We start from the raw sequence: 21,112 nt of genomic DNA on the forward strand, positions 1-21,112 counted from the left end.
GGAGGCCTCTTTCTAATAAAATAACCTTAGGCCTGACATGAACACACCTTGTCGTAGGCTGCTCTGTAGCTTTCAGGGCCATTTCATATACCTCTTAAGCTTCATGACAGCCTTGTCATACGGGTGGGACAGACATCAGCCCACTTTACAAATGAGGAAAGCGATTGAGGGTCTCAGAGTCACCTGTGTAGACAGCTGGTCGCCAGGCTCTGGAGCCCCTGTTTGTCCCACTGTACGACTGACAGCACGCCCTGACACATTGCTGGAGCAAACAGGCAAAGGTCATCGTAGGTAGGTCCCCTGCCCCTTCCCGTTTTGTCCCTAAGATGTTCCCAATTCTCCTCTTAACCAAAACCAGTTCCCCGGTCAGCTCTCCGCCTACATTTTACCTTTTGGCCTCTAGAGAAAGTAGGAGTTCCCCAGACAACAGCCCACTCAGGCACCTGTTGCCTAGTCACCCTCCAGGAGCTTTGGGCCAACAAACCAATTCTCTTCCCAGAACTGGCCCTGGTTGGGCAGGGACAGGACCATTGCAGCAAGGAAGTGCTAAGGAGCAATTATATGGCCCAAGGCTACTCCCTGCATTCTAGTGCTGGGACCAGCATGCCCTCCACGTGGCACAATACTCCTGGCTCTCGTGCTGGGCTTCAATTCCAGCTTCCTCCTGGCAAAGCTTTTACTACATCACCTAACATAACCAGCAGAGACACTATGTGGCCCCTCAACTTCTCCAGGAACCAGGAGTGCTGAGGCTGCTGGTTGGCCTGAAGTCCGTTCACCTACCTTTTGGGTGGGCCTAGTGCTATCAGCTAAAGACTGTTTTTGAACCTCTGGTAGTACCTTAATGTGATGCTGAGTTGTAGCGAATGGGAGACGAGAGGAAGTGATGTGTGCCTTCCTGGACTGCCCTCATGTCCCTCTGGCTAGATGCAGACAAGATGGCAAGCCATGCCAAGGGCAAAGCCACCCTGCCAGGTCTGACCGCTGCCCTGAGCGGTTAAACATAATGAAGAAATAGACCTCTCACCGAAGCCACGGGACATTGAGCTCCGTCTCCGCAGCTGAGTGCAACCTAGCCACAACCACGTTGCAGGTTCCACCGACGCTGCCTGCTCCTGCCTGCAGTGAGGCCGGCTCTGCACAAGGTGGCGTCATACACAGTCAGCTCCTGCAGACACATGACCGCCAGTGGACAAACTGTCTGCTAGAGCCTCATGCTGCTGAGTCCGCCCAAATCTTTCAAACTCAGCAGCCTTCCTGTTGATCAAATATATAATCTTGGGGAATGATGAGGCGCTTCCTATGTCGCCTTACAGGGTCACCAGAGAGAACCCAGAGATCTGTGTACAATGATCTGTTTTGTTTTGTTTTTTGAGACAGCCTCTGTCACCCAGGCTGGAGTGTGGGGGCGCGACCACGGCTCACTGGGACCTCAACCTCACCCTGGGCTCAAGCCATCCTCCTGCCTCAGCCTCCCGAGTAGCTGGAACTACAGGCGGTACCACCACAGCCAGCTAGTTTTAGTATTTTTAGTAGAGATGGAGTCTTGCCATGATGCTCAGACTGGTTTTTAACTCTGAGGCTCAAGAAATCCACTGGCCTTGGCCTCCCAAAGTGCTGGAATTATAGGCATGAGCCGCTGTACCCAGGCTACAATTATTTTCTTCACAATTTTTTTTTAAATCACAATGAAATTTTTTTGTTTTTTGGGGTTTTTTTGTTTGTTTTTTATTTTTTGGTTTTGAGACAGAGTCTCGTACTGTTGCCCAGGCTGGAGTGCAATGGTGCGATCTCGGCTCACTGCAACCTCCACCTCCCGAGTTCAAGCGATTCTCCTGCCTCAGCCTCCTGAGTAGCTGGGACTACACGGCGCATGCCACCACTTCCAGCTAATTTTTTGTATTTTTTTAGTACAGACGGGTTTCACTATGTTGGCCAGGCTGGTTTCGAACTCCTGACCTCATGATCCGCCCCCGCCTCAGCCTCCCAAAGTGTTGGGATTACAGGCGTGAGCCACTGTGCCCAGCCAAGGTGAAAGTTTTACTGTACCTTGTCTATGACATGTTTTTGATGCAAATTAGCTATTAAATAATACAAGAAGCCAGGCACGGCCTGGGCAACAGAGCAAGACTCCATCTCATAAATAAATACATAAATAGTAAAAGAGTATTTAAAATGCACACACACAGAAATGATACAGAAATGAAGTACATCGCCAGGCGCGGTGGCTCAAGCCTGTAATCCCAGCACTTTGGGAGGCCGAGGCGGGTGGATCATGAGGTCAAGAGATCAAGACCATCCTGATCAACATAGTGAAACCCCGTCTCTACTAAAAATACAAAAAAAATAGCTGGGCGTGGTGGCACATGCCTGTAATCCCAGCTACTCAGGAGGCTGAGGCAGGAGAATTGCCTGAGCCCAGGAGGCGGAGGTTGCAGTGAGCCGAGATGGTGCCATTGCACTCCAGCCTGGGTAACAGGAGTGAAACTCCGTCTCAAAAAAAAAAAAAAGAAATGAAGTACATCAAAACTTTAACCTTTATTTTTGTGTAGAAAAACATCTCCATTAAGTGAGTTTATTTCTTTTTTCTTTCCTTGCTGAATTTTCTGCATTAACAAGTATTAACTTCTGTAATGAGAAGAAAAATTAAATATTTGAGAATAAATATTCCTTAATTATGCTGGCTACTAACCATGGTTAAATAGTTATTAATTACATGTTTTCTACTGGTGATTCAACCTATTCTCTATGCTATGTGAGTGGGGCTTCATCAGACTCAGAGAGAACTAGGTATAGTTTGGGAAAGTTAATTATTGCATTTGTTTTTAATAGCATTTAGCTTTTATTTTTAGGACAGGCTCTCACTCTGTCACCCAGACTGGAGTGCAGTGGCCCAATCATGGCTTACTGCAGCCTTGACCTCCTGGACTCAGGAGAACCTCCTGCCTCAGCCTCCCGAGTAGCTGGGACCACAAGCATGTGCCACCATGCCTGGCTAATTTTTTATTTTTTGTAGAGACAAGGTCTCGCTATGTTGCTCAGGCTGGTCTTGAACTTCTGGTTGCAGGTGATCCTGCCTCAGCCTCCCAAAGCACTGGGATTACAGGTGTGAGCCACCATGTCCAGCCTTAACTTATTTTTAAAACAACCAAGAAAATGGCATAAGATTTTTATGTTTTTCAAAAATGGGACATACTAGTTTCAAAAAGGCAAAGACACACTGCTTTAGGGTCAATTTTTTAAAATGTGCTATGTAACAATTCAGCTAGTGTCCAAGTCAGCTAGAGAATTTAAAGGACTTATTTATAGTCAGTTAAATTAGTGATGAAATAGGTAGGAACGGCCTTAAAACCAGAACAGGAAGAAACAACCAAATAAAATTTAGTGTTGGGTTTTATGGAACTCAGAATTACAAATCACCCAAGTTCTGAACATGTGGAGTTACATGTGGTGTTAGAAATTTCTTCCTGGAGGCCGGGCGCGGTGGCTCAAGCCTGTAATCCCAGCACTTTGGGAGGCCGAGGCGGGTGGATCACGAGGTGAAGAGATCGAGACCATCCTGGTCAACATGGTGAAACCCCGTCTCTACTAAAAATACTAAAAATTAGCTGGGCATGGTGGCACGTGCCTGTAATCTCAGCTACTCAGGAGGCTGAGGCAGGAGAATTGCCTGAACCCAGGAGGCGGAGGTTGCGGTGAGCCGAGATCGCGCCATTGCACTCCAGCCTGGGTAACAAGAGCGAAACTCCGTCTCAAAAAAAAAAAAAAAAAAAGAAAAAAGAAATTTCTTCCTGGAAATCCAGTGTCCCATCCAGTGTCCCTTCTGAATGTCCTTTTTTGTGTGTGTGTGTGTGTGTGTGTGTTTAAGAGGGAGTTTTGCTCTTGTTGCCCAAGCTGGAGAGCAATGGCACAATCTTGGCTCACACAACTTCTGCTTTCTGGGTTCAAGCAATTCTCCTGCCTCAGCCCCCCAAGTAGCTGGGATTACAGGCACCACCACACCTGGCTAATTTTTGTTATTTTTAGTAGAGACAGGGTTTCTCCATGTTGACCAGCCTGGTCTTGAACTCCTGCCCTCAGGTGATCTGCCCGCCTTGGCCTCCCAAAGTGTTGGGATTACAGGCATGAGCCACCACGCCCAGCTCAACGTCTTTATAAGAAAATCAGCTTTTTGCGCCACCTCCCCAACCCCACCCATAGAATTTCTTATGCTGTGCAACACAGAACTTCTATTCTCAGAAATACTTTGTATAGAGAAATCTATTTCTGCGGCGTTAGCTAACATTTATCTGAAGAAGCCATAGGAGAGTTGAAAGGGTTGCTGGTTGGTTTTGTTTTCTAGGTTTATTTTTGCACAATTTTCCTTGCACAGCTACAATCTTATCTGTGGAAAGAGGAAGAGACAGCATTTGCAGGGCTATTCGCTTCCTGTGCTCTCAGAAAAGAGTGAGGCAGAAAGAACCCCAAATAATCCACCATCACAGGCTGGCTTTTCTCATTTTATTCATGAACTATTTGAATTTAAACCACACAGGTCAAAATGACCAAAGAGTTGTTTTTTGTTTCTGTTTTTGTTTTTTTGTAGAGATTGTTCTTTTTAGGTTCAAGATACACAGGAATAGCAATTTGTACTGATGTTGCTACTGGTTTAAAGAAAGATCTCAGTTACCATCATCTGAATCGGTAAAATTAACGTTTCACACATAATAAGTTGCCAAAGGAACACTCAAACAGCAAAAAGGAACCTCAGCTTCTTTCAAACAAACAAACAAAAAAAGAAAATGTTTTGGCCCTGCTTCATCAACCCCTTACACAAATACATACGTCTACAATTTACAAGAGTGTCTAGTAATTCTTAGAATTCCATTAACATTACATATCAGACAATATAGTCTCTCTTTTATGGAAAATTAAACAGTACCATTATTTGGCAACAGAAGTATATTACAATCAACAGCACATCCATCGAGGGGCGGGCCTGGTCCTACCCCTGGGCAGGGCTGCAAGGGGAGCAACATGCCACCAGCATTGGGGCCCCCTTGCCACCAGAAGCACAAAGAGCTCACGTTCTGATGGATTACATTCTTTAAGCAGGCAAAGGCTCCTGGAAGGGTTCGCCAGCACTCCTGGGCAGGGAGGATGCCATGTTCTAGCTTTTTTTGTCCCCAGACTTTTTTGAAACAACCAGGGCCCAAGGGCCAGTTGACTGGCTGACTTATTCCCACTCACAGCCCTCTTGCCACCCCAGCCAGAGGGCATCGTTCTAAGGAAGGAGAGTCAGGGCGTATTTGGGGTGGGTGGACCAGAGCTCCTCTGCTGGCATGCCTTAGGTGGCCTTTCAAGGCTGCGCCTGAACAAAGACATCTCTAAACAGCTCCATCTTTAGGAATAAAGCCAGTTATGGACCACATGGACAGTGCCTCTAAGCGATTTGCAGATTATTCATACACCTCAGTAGACCCCAGGAAGCTTCCAGAAATCACAGCTTCCCACATTCCTGAAGTCAGGAGCCTTACACAGGCCTCTCACAAGAGACTTCAGTTGCTGGTTGACAGCATTAAGATGCATGCAACCTGTTAAAGAAATGTCGAAAACCTAACACATTCTTCAGATGTCATTTCAGACCACAGGCCCTCAACTTTCCAACGATGGTGATCACCCCCAAAAGCAATGTGCTCAGATCACTGAAACCAGCTCTTTTTGTCACTGCAGAATTCCAGGCTGCCAGGGGAGGCTGGACTCCTGGGAATGCTCCCTCCTGAAATCACTTCTGAACGCCTCTCTCAGGGGTTTAGACATTAGGTTTCATGGAATCCTCCTTGGGTGGCCTACAGGGACACTTCTGGTGGCCAAGTACAGAAAGTCTGTGTGCCAGACACAGCCTGGACTCCTGATCCTTTTCTGGGAAGAGAGAGGGGAGAAAAGCATCCTCCCGCTGGGGTCTCCATGGGAACACGGGCATCCAGAAGCCTGCCCCAGAACAGCTTAACCCAGAAACCTAAACCATCCATTCACCCACCCGGCTGTGCAACAGTTGGAGACGGAGAGGATGCGTCAGGAAATTTCATGGAATACACAAATGCTAATTAGGGATAAACTGACTCAATCCAGACAGAGAAGTAGAAAGGGTGACCTGGAAGTCAGAGAGTAGCCCCTCTAGTGGGATAGCTGGGTCAGCCCCAGATTCCTAACAAATCCGCTAGAACCCAAGGCAGACTGTGTGGCATGTGGATCTGATAAAAAAACAGGCTCCCGACTCTCTCATCCTTCCTGACCCAGTGCCCTCTCCAATATGTGATCTGCATAAATCCATTTTAAATGCAACTTACCAAGGCCTCCTGCAAGGCCATGGTTACAGAATACTTTTCATTTGATCACATCACCAGCCATTACACTGAAATTTATCCTATTTCCTGCAGGAAAATGAAATGACTCCTTTGAATTTCTAACATATACAACTTGGATTTTTTAAATATATATATATAAGAAATTTAGTTGAGTTGAACCCAAGTAATCTAATTAAGCATTTTCTACTCTTGGAATAGGTTTTAAATTTTTTTTCTATAGTTTTATCCACTTAAATTAGATTCCTAAAATACTCTCATATACATACAGAAAAATAATCTCTCAATGACAAATCACATTTTACAATAACAAGTTAAATATTTTTGACTATAGAATCTGTGTTAGTTTATGCAACATTTAACAGCATAGCCTCTTACATACCGTATATACATTTAGTCATGGCCATTCCATAAACATACAGCAGAGATTTCATGATGAACATGAAATGAATACCCTTTTTCCCTTTATGTAGTGGGAGTTCGCATTTTTCTTAGCTGGAAACAGCACAAAGTGTAGAAAACTGGAAACTGTGAGCTGATTATCAACCACAGGACGATTGCATTGCAGTTTCTCCTCTGTAAACAGGTATTTACACATAAGTTCACCACCTATACATGTGAGGGTACAAGTCTGACGGAACTAAGGCAATACAACGTGGGGGGCGGGAGCCAACTCCCCTATCTATGCAGGCGGCCAAGGGATAAGAAGCGGCCGTAGAGGGCACAGACTCCGGCTTGCGGGGCTACAGCAGACAAGATCTGAGGTTGATTTCACAGTTCAAAGATACTTGGGCCATTGGCCGTGTATGCTTTAAATGCAGGTCTACAATTAGGTAGCATTAACATAGATCTTGCTAAAATATCTACTTTCCGTCACAGTGAGTGTTTAGCAGATGACACTTTAAGGATGTTGATTTATAAAATGTACCTCAAATGTTCATTCATTAAAACTAATGCTGATGCGCTATTAATGAAATGCCCCTGGAGAACACTCTCAGAACTTCCCGTAGTCCGGAAGATTGCATGACACATGAAAACAAAGCTATAATGTGTTACGTCATTCAAGGTGACTCGATCACATCCAGGTCAGACGAGTCTGCAATTTCTGTTCGACCTTCTGTCAACGTTTTTACTTAGTAAATATAATCCCCTACAGAATCAGGAAACATAAGATTATTGCTCAATGTGTATGGAGATGGAGACCTATTTGCAAAAAAAGCAAGCCGAACTACAAAAGTTTTGGGGCATCCAGCCCAGGGCAAGTAAAAGCTAATGAAAGAAAGCAACAACAGGAATCCCAGCTCCTTGGTCAACTGCCTCCCCGGGCCACAGTATTCTAGAACTTGAGGCTACTTACACGGAGGGTTCTTTTCTCTCCTACCTTCCCCTATTTAAAAGCCATGCATGGGCTCCTAAGGGGAGAGTCTGGCTGGGAAGTCGCAGCCTCTCTGAAGCAGGTCCCTCCCAGACACCAGCAGACCAGATCACGTGGCCCAGCTGGGCAGGGAGGCGCTGGTTCCTGGAACTCCCCTTCTCTCCAGGGGGTGAAGCCTGGAGGAGCAAGCGTCCAGGGACAACGAGCACTTCTATGACCCTCCCTGCTTCTCTCTGAAGGCAGAAGGTTGGAAAAGGCTTGCAGTCCTCCCAGAAAAGGGGAGAGAGGCTACCTGTGGATGACGAAGGCCCACCGGAAGGGTTTTATTTCCAATCACTGAGCTCAACGGTAAAGGCTCACAGCTGCTTGATGCCCTGTGGCACACCCTGAACTGGGAGCCCAGCACGCCTGCCACCACCGGCAACCCCCTCTCCAGCCTTGGGGGGCAGCTGTGAACTAGAGGCTCGGTTCTGCACCCTCTAGCTAGTCCAGGCCATTTGTGCTTTTAGGAAATAAATGCAGACATTTAGAAAAGTATATCCACCCAGCTCACCACAGCCTGTGGGGAGACCTTTCAAAGTAAGAAGACCTAAGACAGAGCCCACCTGCCTCGGGAACCAGCCGAGAACAGCATGGTCAGGGCTGGCCTCATGAGTGTGTGGCCTGGCAGCCACACGGGGCCATGCACTCAGAAGGGACCTGAGCTTGGCTTCATGCTCTCCTGTCACTGTCTAGAAATACTGTATCATCTGAACAAGGGGCGTCGAATTTTCTTTTGCGCTCTATCCACAAACCACACGACTAGTCCTAAGCAGGACAGGACAGTGGCGCAAAGGGTTTTCTGTTTCCCTGTCCAAGCCACAGAGCCATGCATCCCCTCAAGCGTGCCTATGCACGCACGCACTCACACACACATGCGCGCGCACACATACATGCACACACAGACGCACACATGCATGCACACATGCAAACATGCACACACAAACATACACCGTGCATGTACACACATACACAAACACGCAGGGACACACAAACGCACACATGCAAACATACACGCACAATCACACACACAAGCACCCTACACACATACATGTGCAAACATGCCCACACATACACGCACAAACACGCACACACACACAAACACATGCACAAATGCGCACAAAACACCCAACACGCACAAACGCGCACACACAAACACGCACACACATGCACCCACACAAACACGGGCGCACACACCACGCACTGAGCGGCTGCATCTCACCAACAAAAATCCCCTTCCATCTAAAGTTCCAGAGGTCAAATTCTGCAAGTAGAGACTAATCCCGTCCAAGTAGAGCGCACCAGAACTCCTAGAACCCTTGTCAGGCGACGGGGCCTTCTCCGGTTCACTGCCTTGCAGCCCACCCAGCGGACAGACACCGAAACAGATGCAGAAGAGTGGGAAGGCTGAGGACCTCCGTGCAGCTCCCGCCCCAGCGGCAGGGAAGAGCAAGGTCTCACTGGAAACCCCTGGCGCGGCAGACTTGAACCCCAGGCCCGCCACGAGCTTCCTTCCCACCCAGCGTTCGGTCTCTGCCAGGCCCGCATTCCTAGCTCTGAGTCAGTTTTCCTGTCTTCCCCTCCGCCCCACATCACCTTCTGCGATCTACAAGAGCAACTCCTGGCAGCTGCGGTAGTTGGAGCCGGCACCTTGAAATCCGCCAGTGAAAACAGCCAGTTTCCTCCTCCTCCAGGGAGACCCTCCATCCCCGGCGGTGACAGTGCACAGAACGTCAGCCGCTGCTCCTCACCCAGAGCTGCTCCTCACCCAGAACCTTTCTTGGGTTCCTGTCTGCCCGAGGCCCCCATTCTGTTTACAGAAAGGAATGTCAGGTAATAAGAGATTTGAGTGAAAAAAAAAGAGAAATGCAAAGGCGAAGAGAAGCAGTGGCAAAGGAATGTTATTCTTTCAAAAGACAAAAGTACAAAGCCAGAGCTTCTGGAAGAAGAAAATATGCATTCTTACCACTGCCTAAAAAGAAACCTTAGTTTCTGGTTAATCCTCAGGAAATATCGGAGAAACGCTGTTTTGTTTGTTTTTTTTTTTCAAGGCTGACAAAATAAGTCCACTTTTGAACACAGCTTTATTTGGTGGGCTTTGAACACTAAAATATTCATACTAGGCAGATGATACTAACAATATAGGCTGGCATAGAAAATAGAACCGAATCCTATTAAAACACAACTCACAAAACGCCCCTGACGTCCAGTAGGGGAAACTGATCCTGAAATATGACAAGCACACATAGTGTCAAAAACATTATGATGTGGTTGTAATATGGTTCCCCCAGGGCCAGGGTAAAGAGGCTTCCTTTGAATGAAGGAACTGACAGAGGCTACACAGAACTAAAGAAGTTACTGGAAGGTCGATATGAACTTCTTAAAATAAGTGTCGGATGTTATTTTAATGACTTCAAGTTAGTTTGCCATTAAGGGCATAGGCAAAAACCGCAATTACTTTTGCACCAACCTAATGCAATTAAGCTTGGAATGCCACCAAGGCAGACCCATCCGAGCTGGCTCTCAGCTTCTTGGAGGGTGTCCTGGACGAGGATGGGGACTCCCTAAATGAACAGTACATTAACTATTAAGATGTTTCTGAGAGATCACAACCCAGAGATGGATTGTCTCGTGTGCTGGTGTCTGGGATTTAATGCTCCCAAGACAGACAGCTGTTAGATGTTTTCTTTCATGTGGACTAAGCTTCCATGCCTATCAGGAACTGATTTTTTTTTTCCTCTGGCTGCTACTGATATAAAGTTATGTATCTTAGTGGATCTTGATGACCTGCAGACATATCCTGGATCTTACACAGCACAGGATGAGGAAACAGGAGTTCTAGAACTTTCCTCTAGCTCAAATAAACAACTGCTTTCCAAGTACCAAGAAGCAGGATCCTTACTCAGAAAGAGGAAGCTGTAGGGCGTCATTAAGTCGAGCAGCCAATTACTTCCTCCGAGTCAGATCTAACAAGAAGAGGTCTGCATTCATTTTTTTTTTTTTTTTTTTGTTTTTTTTGTGAAGGAGTCTCTCTCTGTCACTCAGGTTAGAGTGCAGTGGCACAATCTCGGCTCACTGCAACCTCTGCCTCCTGAGTTCAAGCGATTCTCCTGTATCAGCCTCCCGAGTAGCTGGGATTACAGATGCCTGTCGCCATGCCCAGCTAATTTTTGCATTTTTAATAGAGATGGTGTTTTGCCATGTTGGCCAGGCTGGTCTCAAACTCCAACTCCTGACCTCAGTTAATCTGCCTGCCTTGGCCCTCCAAAGTGTTGAGATTACAGACGTGAGCCTCCGTGCCTGGCCAGTCTGCATTATTTCTTTGAAGAACCCCGCACAAAGCAATGGTTATTGATCGGGACCATTCAAAATAGAATAAAAATATCCAAGGGCTTGAGGGAAATATTCCCTCTAGAAGGCGGGCCCTGGGCTACTGCAAGCCAGGAAGTACAAGCCACTGTAACAAGGAGAGAAGGTACCGAACCATGTCTTTTTTCAGAGACCAGGCTGGCAGGCACGTGGGAGTGGCAGGGGGTGCAAACTGCAAACTGGCCTCAGACTGCTTCTCCTGGAATGGGCTGACCTGTGGGTCCCCTAGAAGGAGGAAGTTGCAGGGAATACATTCTTTGGCCCCCAGGATGGCTCTAATCAGGCTCCTCTTAAGTTCGTAAAATCACCGGGCAGAAGAGCTGGAGGGAGCTGCCCCACGAGTGGCAGCTGTGCTTTCTTTGCACCCTCAGTCTTTTCTGCTGCTTTACAGTCTCCTCTCCGGAGTGCAGCCTGACGGACAAGGAGAGCCCACCTTCCTCTAGAAGGGGCCCAGGCAGGTAGGCAATTACACTGCAGTTGGGAAAAAAAAAAGCAAGAAAAGAAAATGGCCCTATTTTATCAAGCACTGAACGTCCCTAAAAGGAACGGAGGGTCTGTGTGCAGGAGGCTGCTAGGTCCACGTTTTGGTTCCCGTGTGGCAATTCCTGACCCTACCTCACTAGTGCAGGTTAGGGCTGTTCTAGGAAAGTACCTGCCACTTATGTTCAATACAAGCCTGTTTCTGTCCCTGAGATCTGTCCAGAACATAGGCTGGCCTACCAATCCTCGTCTGAGCTCAGCCTCCCCAGAAATGGATTCATCTTCTGTGTCATTTGAACGAATGAACTGTAAACAAAGAGAAACACAAGCATTTGGTCTCACTGGGCCACTCCAGGGAAAAGAGAGGAATGCATTTCCTAACTAGACACTAAGCAGCCCCTGGGCCATTCCTGGAAGGGGAATCTCTAGCAGGCATTTCAGCACCCCAGGGTGCAAAGAGTAGGAGGCGTTAGTTTTCCCTGATGCCTCTTCTGGTGGCTCAGACTATGCTATCTGAGGGCTTGTCATGCCACTGGTTTCTAGGGCTACCGGTTATGCTTCAGCCTGGTGTGAGCTTAAGCTCTTATATCTAGAAGCAAAACAAAGCCATCCAGGTGCATTTGTTTTCATCTCACCTTCCAGCATAGGATGCTCTAAACTCGTAAACAAGCTCTCTGGACCAAGCAGACCCACTGCTAATTTCACACTCACTTCGAGCCCGAAAGGACCCTGTTATATCCAAAGTACCCCAGATGTTCATGTAAAAGTGCTAGTGTCTCCTATAAAGCACATCACTAACCTTGAAAAGGAGCGGAGAATTGAGAAATCAAGTCAAATCAAATCAAATCAAACCATATTTTATGTTTCCCATGGAAATTCTTAAAGTTGTTACACATACAAAACACAATTTCTTCTTACCAATCAAAAAGGCCCAATCAACTAGAAAAAAACGACTTGCAGGAGATAGAGAAGTCTTTTTCTGCCTACGCAAAGTACTGGCCTTTTCTAAAACATACTCCAGGAGCCCCACCTTTCCAGTAAAGCCAGAAGTGCCTCGTCCATTTCTCCCTTTATCTTCAGCCCCATCAGATTCTAGAACATCCTCGCTCTGTGTGGTCAGTGGCTTTACGGTTGTCCTAGCCAGTTGCCGGAGAGACAGCCAGCCTGCTCAGCCTTGGAAGGCAGCCCTGCTCCTTAGTCCTTCCCTGCTGGTGCCAGCACCTGATCCCTCTGCCACCCAGAGTACACCCCCGGAGGACAAGGTCACCGAGATAAGACATAATGTGGGTGGTCAGTTCACTCATTTTCTGATGGGATTTTTTTTCCCCCAGTTAAATTCAGGTCTACTCTAGATGAAATCAGTTACTTTCACACACTTAGGTCATACTTTAGGTTGTTTAAAGAGCAAAGAAGAAAAAAAATGCCTTCTCTTACATGAATGTTCTTTGGGCACAGAGCTTTTTCCTCTGCTGTCAGAGGACAGGGACATATTATCCAAACAAAGAAGGAAATCTGGCTCTAGCTTCTCAAGCATTCCTGGTGACCTGTACTGAGAAAGGTCCCTCTTTCCACATTATACCAGGCCCGGATCTGAATGAACCACACCTTCAGGCTGTAATGGTCACAGCAAACCTGGTTCCAGGAGATTATGCTGTCCCTCTACCTGCCAGGATGATGCCAGCAGCCAGAGAGGCCCCGCCCCAGAGGGACCAGGATGTGGACTCTCCCTTCTGGAGAGCTGCTGAAGAAGGCGCAGCCCAAAAAGTCCCGGGGTAGTTCAGTTCCCGGAGATGACTGAGGGTCGCTGCGTAAGCCTATGACCAGGACAGCCCCTTCATGGGCTGAAGGACATCAGTGTGTGCAGGAGGAGCTAGCAGTTTGGCTCACAGCAGAGGGACGCTTGCAGGGGTATCTAAAAGACTGGGATCAGGATGCCAGGATGCGGTGGCCTAGAGAACTCCTATATCTAGAAAACAGAGCTAAGAGACAGACTCCTTGTTGGCAAGGGGCATTTAATTTCTATGAAATATAGCCCAGATGATCAAGAAGGTAGAGGTGAAGGAACAGTGAGACCCGAGGGTTTGAGAGTCCATGCATCGCCCATGTTCCTCCATCCCCTTGACATACTGCACGAGTCACAGCTGGATGCGAGGGCCAGCCAGACTCATCCATAAGTATGACTGGTCACATTACAAAGTACACCAGTAAATACAAGGACACGGATCCAGAACTTGCTACACAGCAGGAGCATCTCAAGAATGCTCAACAGAGTCACTTGAGGAAAAAGAGTCACATATTGCTTTCTCATGCTACATTAATTCCAATAATAGGATACTAGGAGTGGGTGACCTGGGACCTAAAAGGACTGTTTGTCATTGTGCATACCACACGCTACCTACATGAACAATGATGACCAACACTAACACACAAATAAAGTCAATGAAGAACAGACCGGACAGAAAACAAGAAGAGATTGGAATGGTGACCGCACTACCCCATTTACACATTCGATACTTTTTTTCTATCATGGTAACATGTCTTTCATAAATACACTGAACAAACTGTATTGGTTATAGAGATAGGAAAGCATGAGTTGCATGTCTGTTTATAGATTTTAAAGTTTCTTAACAACATCAAAAAATATAAACAAAGTATCTTAACCATGTTTTCTGCTGGGAAATGGTAAACAAATGCATGCCTGAAGTTTAATTTGGTCTCTAACATGTTCAGTTGAAAGTTTCTAACTAAAGGGTATATCTGCTTGTTTCAAAAAATACGTATGTCTGTTGTTCTTGATACAAAATTCTACACTATCTTCAATAAATAAATAATAAAGTATTTCTTTAAAGTATGAAATGTAAACTTTGTTTTCCTTTCCAACACACACTTTTTAAAAATTGCTTGAAATATGACCAGGCTGTCATGGGAATTAGAACACTACACATACAGTTCCCAGCAGAGGGGGTACTCTGCCACGAAGCTGATGGTAACTTGGAAAGCACTTTTACAACCCTAATTAAAGTCTAAGGACGGACAATTAAAGAGAACACCATCTACTGCAGGAAAGCTAGACTCCAGTACCTACAGAACATGCAAAGAACATTTCATGACCACAACAAACTAGGATTATGAGAACATGAACGTGCGAACAAAATACGGCCCCCACTTTTCATTAGCAAATCAAGTCACTATCTAACTATCCAGACTATCTCCTGGCATTTCAGGGAAAAAAAAAAAAAATTAAAGAACTCAAACCAAACAGCTCGGCACGTGGTCGTACATTCCTGCCTCTCGCAACAAGCACACTGCTGCGAGGCTGGGGCGGACGGGGTGGAGGGTGGGAAAGTGTCTTAGATCTTCGTCCCAGGATCTGTGGGGCTTGCATGCTCCTAGGGTCTTTCCCCCACCGCATAATGGTTGTCTTCATTTTCTTCCCCAACCTCTAGCTTGACATTTTCCCTTTTCACGCCTTGGGGATCATGGCTTCTGGGGAACGTACCAAAGACAGCTGTTGAAATTTCCCACAACCGTCAGGATTCAGCACATTCAAGCACAGAACAGGTCACCAGCAACTACTGCTGCAGGAAATATCACAGGGCCTCCGAGCCAAAAGAGATTTTTTTCCAACATGGCTGCAGACCGAGACCGTTGTCAAGTGACCTGCAGTGACCTGCAGTGACCTGATCCAGTGCAGGGTGACTTTCTAGATAATGACTTTCTGTGACCATAGTCCAAACATGCTGGCAATCAGAACCGAATCCACACAACGATACACCGGTGTGTTTTCACTGACATATATTAATATGAGGTCTAGAGGGGAAGGAACGGCTGTAACGGCCGGCGCACATGCTGGAACCTTCCATAGACCAGCTCTTCAAAGAGCTAAGCCAGGGCCTGATCAGACCGTCTCACCGAGTGATCAGCTCCAGGCAGCATTTCCCCGTGGGAGAGATGGGATTCTGAAGCAATGACAGGACCGTCATCAGTTTCTAAACGCACACCAAGGACTGGACATTGTAGGCCAAGAAGTCTGCTTGGGGACTGGTAGATGTAAGAAATTAGGAGGGTTATATGAGTTCTCCAAAAATATAGACACTGCATTTATAAATCTATTTTATGGTAACCAGACCCATCCCTCAAGCCCAGGAAGGGGCTAGACTCCCAACTGCACTCTGGTGAGGCCTATGGGATTTCAGCGACCCTAGAAGCCGTAATGAGCCCTGTAGTGAGGACAAAGGAAAACACAGCTGAGTTTCATAAAACAGGAAATTGTTTTGGGGCAGGGAGGATTGTCGAGAATTATTCCTAGGAGCTTTGAGGGTCCTGTCTTTGCCGTCCCATATCCCTGTGACTGAACACCAAACGGTGGTTTCTTAGGAAAGGAACACTATTTTCAGACAGCATGTGCTGCCGTGGGCTGGGACCCTGCTGAGCACATCGAGCCTGCTGCCTACGGCTCATCAAACAACTGCAGGTCCAAGCGGACCACAATCTCTCCCGTGGGGACTTCATGCAGGAGAAGACACTTGGTAACGGGACCCTTGGAGCCCTGGTCTTTCTTGATGTCCGCCACGCGGATCTCCGTCCGGCCCAAAAAATCTGAAAAGAGAACAAACAGACCCTGCTGAGAGAGACCGTTCCCTCTCTTCGAGGCATACGTCTGGCACATTGGGACCTCCTGATGAACTGTTAGAATCTCCCTTCCTCTCTGGGCTCTGATGTAAACCAACACTAGGATTTCCAACTTACTCCCCAGTCGAGTGGGTTGACTTAAAGCCTCTGTTATTAAATCTACACCAAATAAATAGGAAGAGGGCCAACTACTCAGCATCGTGTAGCTGCGATCTGTCTCTTTGAGTGGCTCACAACCCCACTCATTCACTGGAAATTTGTGTCCGAGTGCATGCATTCATCCATCGTGCAGCTGGGGTCTGTGAGACAGACCCCAGCAACAAGGCCTTGCTTTGTCACCTAGGCTGGAGTGTAGTGGCACCATCACAGCTCACTGCAGCCTCCACCTCCCAGGCTCAAGCGATCCTCCTGCCTCAGCCTCCCAAGTACCTGGAACTACAAGTTCCATGTACTACCATGCCTGGCTACATTTTGTATTTTTGTAGAGACAAGGTCCCATTATGTTGCCCAGGCTGGTCTTAGACTACTGGGCTCAAGTGATCCTCCTGCCTCAGCCTCCCAAAGTGTTGGGATTCCAGGCCTGCACCACCATGCCCAGGGGTGATTTTTAGTGGGTTGAGGGAGAGACAGGTAGTTTCTTGGAATCACTGGGCCAAGACTATCCTTTTCCCGGCCCAAGCAGAAAGAGAAGGCTGGTTGAAGAAATGATTCATCCAACACAACTGCATCCATTTGCCTACTTAATAACTGCCACAGAAATGCCACCCAAAGGGACCTGGCCAATTCTGAGGCTCCTGCTGTGGGCTAACATTCTTGTTCCATTAGCCAGTTTCAAACATTGCCAGCATGGCTTTTTTGCCAAGGACTGAAGAACTATGCTGAGGCTCTTAAATACACCCCTCTCCACAGTCACTTGCTTTAGAAAGCAAAAGATGGTAGTGTTTGCCGAGGGCAGCTGGCACAATTCTAGACCAAGCACACTCTGTCCACATGTGATGAGATGCCTCCAGAAGACATCTCCAGGGGAGACAGAGCCTCGTCTTGTGCCAGCCAGCCTCATCTCTTGGGAGGGAAACCCCAGGAATCCTGGCACCAAGTCCCCAGGTACGAAAACATGAACCCGCACAAACTAGCACCAGGGAAGAAGGAATCACCGGGGGGTCGCATTCCACTCACCATCTGGTGAGAACTGGTCCCTCTCAAACACAGTGATGCAGAGGACTTCCTGCTCCAGGTCTCGGATGAAAAACTGGCAGTTGGAGTTCCATTTGGGGTTCAGAGTGTCCTGGATTGTCTTAGTGATGTGGCATTGGGAACCCATGGTCACCTCACAGTACGGGTTGCTCTTCCCTGAAGGGAACAAAAGCCTTTACCCGATGGAAATTCCACCTCATTTTGATCCCCACTCTTTTTTTTTTTTCTTTTTTTTAGATGGAGTCTTGATCCGTTGCCCAGGCTGGAGAGCAGTGGTACGATCTTAGCTCACCACAACCTTCACCTCCTGGGCTCAAGTGATTCTCCTGCCTCAGCCTCCTGAATAGCTAGCGTTATAGGTGCCTGCCACCACGCCCGGCTGTTTTTTTATTTTTAGTAGAGACGGAGTTCTGCCACGTTGGCCATGCTGGTCTTGCACTCCTGACCTCAGGTGATCCACCTGCCTTCGCCTTCCAAAGTGCTGGGATTACAGGTGTGAGCCATCACACCCAGCCAACCCCCCTCTTATTAACTACCACGTTTAGTAAGTGGCAGTTATTTCACCTGGATTTCAATGGAGACTCCAGGTGAAAACCCCCAGAAGTCAGGTTCATCCTTAAACTAAGAACAAATAATTACTTAAGTGGGCTTTGAAACTAGGCCCTTCCTGTCTCCTCACTTTGGCCTTATTCTGCGTCACAGCCACTGTGAATGCCGCCACTCAGATCCCTCAGAGAAGCAGAATGGTAGGAAGGATTTTAAAAAACACAAAACCTCTAGGTCTTTAACAAGTGCTAGTTAAACCAATTCTGGAAGGAGATCGGGGAGTACAGAAATAGCACTTTTGATTTGAAGCTGGGTGGGGGTGTGGGGAACGCAGACCCAACTTCCAACCCTAAAGCAGGAGCCCGGACCAACTCAGAGCCTTACCATGTGATCGACAGGGTTTCAACTCAATGCCTTCAACCACGTTCACCATCAACCTTCCAATGCCTGTTGCCCTCTGGGAACGGACTACGACCGCAGGAAAAACACAAAACGCTTCATTTGCGCATGCAATGCCTTTCCCATCTCTGTGAGCCTCACAATTCATGTCATGTACCTCTCCCTACTCAAAAGTAATTCTCCCCTCCTCTCCTTAAACTCTGGCTTCCTTTCTCCTGGCATTTGCCCTCCATCCCCCATCCGCATCTCACCCCAAGCTCGCTTTCATCTCATCTCACGCCCCTCCTCTAGGTCCAGGGGAATCTTCTATTCTGAGGATTCTCAGCCCAGCCAAATGGCCCTCCCTCCTGCCCAGCTGTGCGGGACACCCCGCAGGGCCATGCATTACCCAGGTACGCTTTCTCCCGCTTCTTTTTCTCAGTCTCTATGTAGAGTTCAGAAGCAGCTTTGATTTTCTGCACCCAGGCAGTCCTTGGACAGAAAAAGACAGAAAGTTGCCAAACAGAAACTCAGGAAAAGGGCTTCAGGTCTGTTCAAACACTGTTGCCAGGACTCTGTTTTCTTTGTTCATTTGATTTTAACAACAAAGGCTCGGGAAAGAGAATCTGATTTTATGTCACGTGACGTTAATACTTACTCCTGCCATCAACAGTAAAGTCATGAAGGCCATTTCCACGGATGACCTCAAGACCTGAATTCACGTTCCCGGGGAAGAAAATACGTGATAGATGCTGTCTTGGAGGCCACATCAGGACGCAACTCCTCTTCCTTCCTTACTGAAGGCCAGCGCATATTTGCCTAACCCAAGCCAGAAGGATCTTGCTTATGAAATCACCCAAAGAAAGAACAAAAGCCACTTCCCAGATTGGGAACCACTTCACATGAAAGAGCAGAATGCCCCGGAGGGAGGCATTTGTGGCTGCTGTTTTCTTCTTCATTTTTTCTGAGAACCATATGCACAAAAGCTTTAGCCAATTTTCTTGCTTGGTGCAAATGTTCTTTGGAATGATGCTGGCCTTGTGTCAAGTTCACCCTTCAGAAAATGATCGGTTTCATCTGGCTCCAGGGCAGAGTCTTGAAGACAGATTGAAGCAAAATACCCAGAGCCCTAGGTTCCAGAATCCCCATTTTAGTGAGCCAAGGTGAGGAAGGGTTTGGGTTTGGGTGGTCCTATTAACTCCGAAATCGCTTTCCTATTGGTTTCTGCCACCTGGGAAGCCAGGGGAAACTTGAGATGCTCCATTTACCTCAAAGAATGCTAAATGTTTCAAAAAGAAAAAACAAACTGCTTTGTGCAGTGGCTCATGCCTGTAGTCCCAGCATTTTGGCATTTTGGGAGGCCAAGGCAGGTGGATCCCTTGAGCCCAGGAGTTTAAGACCAGCCTAGGCAACATGGCGAGACCCCAGCTCCACACACACACACACACAAATACAAAAAATTAGCCAGGCTTGGTAGCACATGCCTGTAGTCCCAGCTACCTGGGAGGCTAGGGTGGGAGGATTACCTGAGCCCAGGAGGTCGAGGCTGCAGTGAGCTATGACTATACCACTACACCCAGCCTGGGTGACAGAGTCAGACCCTGCCTTAAAAAAAAAAAACTCAAGCAAAATTAGTTTCAATCCATGTTATTTTGCAAAGTGCATGCCATGTGTCAGACTTTTGAGAGGCTGTAGAAAAAAGTAATAGCCCCATCCCCACTGCCAGCCAGAGGTTATGGCGTTGCCACTTGGGAAACATTGGCACCTGCCGATTAATCACATGCCCCTTGTGTCTCCCAGAGCCAGGGGGCCCTGGGGCCCAGTGCTGAGGAGGGGCAGGTCTTACCTTTCATTTATGCTTTCTGCCCGGAGGGTATAGACTCGGTCAATGTGGGAAATGTGGAAGATGGGCTCATCTCCAGAAGGATCCGTGGGTAATTTTACTAGAACCTCATTTAGGAAAATAGGCTGGAAAGTAACACACAGGCATTACAGAGCGAGGCTGGGGGTCTGCATGCCCTGGGAAACCATGAGTATGTAAGCACGCTTATGCGAACATGTTCTAGTAAACAAGACTGCAAGTCAGCCTGTGTGTGCATGCTCGTGCGTGTGTTTCAGTAACCTAGACTAAGCATGTGTGCGTGTTTGTGGGTGTGTTCCAGTAAACCAGACTAAGGGGGTGGGGTGTGTTTTCCAGTAAAGAATCCCAGAGGCCAGGCTCGGGGGCTCAGACCTGTTATCCCAGCACTTTGGGAGGCTGAGGTGAGCAGATCACGAGGTCAGGAGTTCAAGACCAGCCTGGCCAACATGGTGAAACCCCATCTCTACTAAAAACACGAAAAAATTAGCCAGGCAAGTTGGCGCAAACATGTAATCCCAGCTACTTAGGAGGAGAATCACTTAAACCTGGGAGGTAGAGGTTGCAGTGAGCCGAGATCATGCCACAACATTCCAGCCTGGCGACAGAGCAAGATTTCATCTCAAAAAAAAAAAAAAAAAAAAAAAAAAAAAAAAAAAAAAAAAATCCCAGAATAATGATTTTGTATTAATATCAACTTTCATGTATTACAAATTATAAGTATGGGTCCTCCCCCATTTTGCAGGTATTTTTTAAGTCCTTCGAAATAAGATCTAGCTGGTGTCTGCTTTTCCCAGAGTGTCCTAAACAGCTGTCTTCATCCACCTTACATCAAGCGAGTCCCTCCAAAGATTTTCACATGAAGTTACTAGTAACTAAACACATAGCTCTTTTCTC

At 47.2% G+C, this 21,112-nt stretch overlaps 1 protein-coding gene across 8 annotated transcripts in view; it reads right to left on the reverse strand.

The window, feature by feature from the left end:
• Positions 1–4,486: 4,486 nt before the first annotated feature.
• The window catches only part of ITSN1 (intersectin 1), a 248,418-nt gene continuing 231,792 nt past the window's right edge, over positions 4,487–21,112 (reverse strand). For all 8 annotated transcript variants that reach the window (XM_074389318.1, XM_074389317.1, XM_074389319.1 and 5 more), the window contains 5 exons: positions 20,204–20,325; positions 18,767–18,849; positions 18,364–18,447; positions 17,416–17,589; positions 4,487–16,206 (listed from right to left, as the gene is read on the reverse strand). In XM_074389318.1, coding sequence (XP_074245419.1) covers positions 16,058–16,206; positions 17,416–17,589; positions 18,364–18,447; positions 18,767–18,849; positions 20,204–20,325 — 612 coding nt within the window. In that variant the 3' untranslated portion in view covers positions 4,487–16,057. The remainder of the gene's footprint in view (positions 16,207–17,415; positions 17,590–18,363; positions 18,448–18,766; positions 18,850–20,203; positions 20,326–21,112) is intronic.

Source organism: Saimiri boliviensis, chromosome 18 (assembly GCF_048565385.1).
Source record: "Saimiri boliviensis isolate mSaiBol1 chromosome 18, mSaiBol1.pri, whole genome shotgun sequence".
NCBI lineage: Eukaryota > Metazoa > Chordata > Mammalia > Primates > Cebidae > Saimiri > Saimiri boliviensis.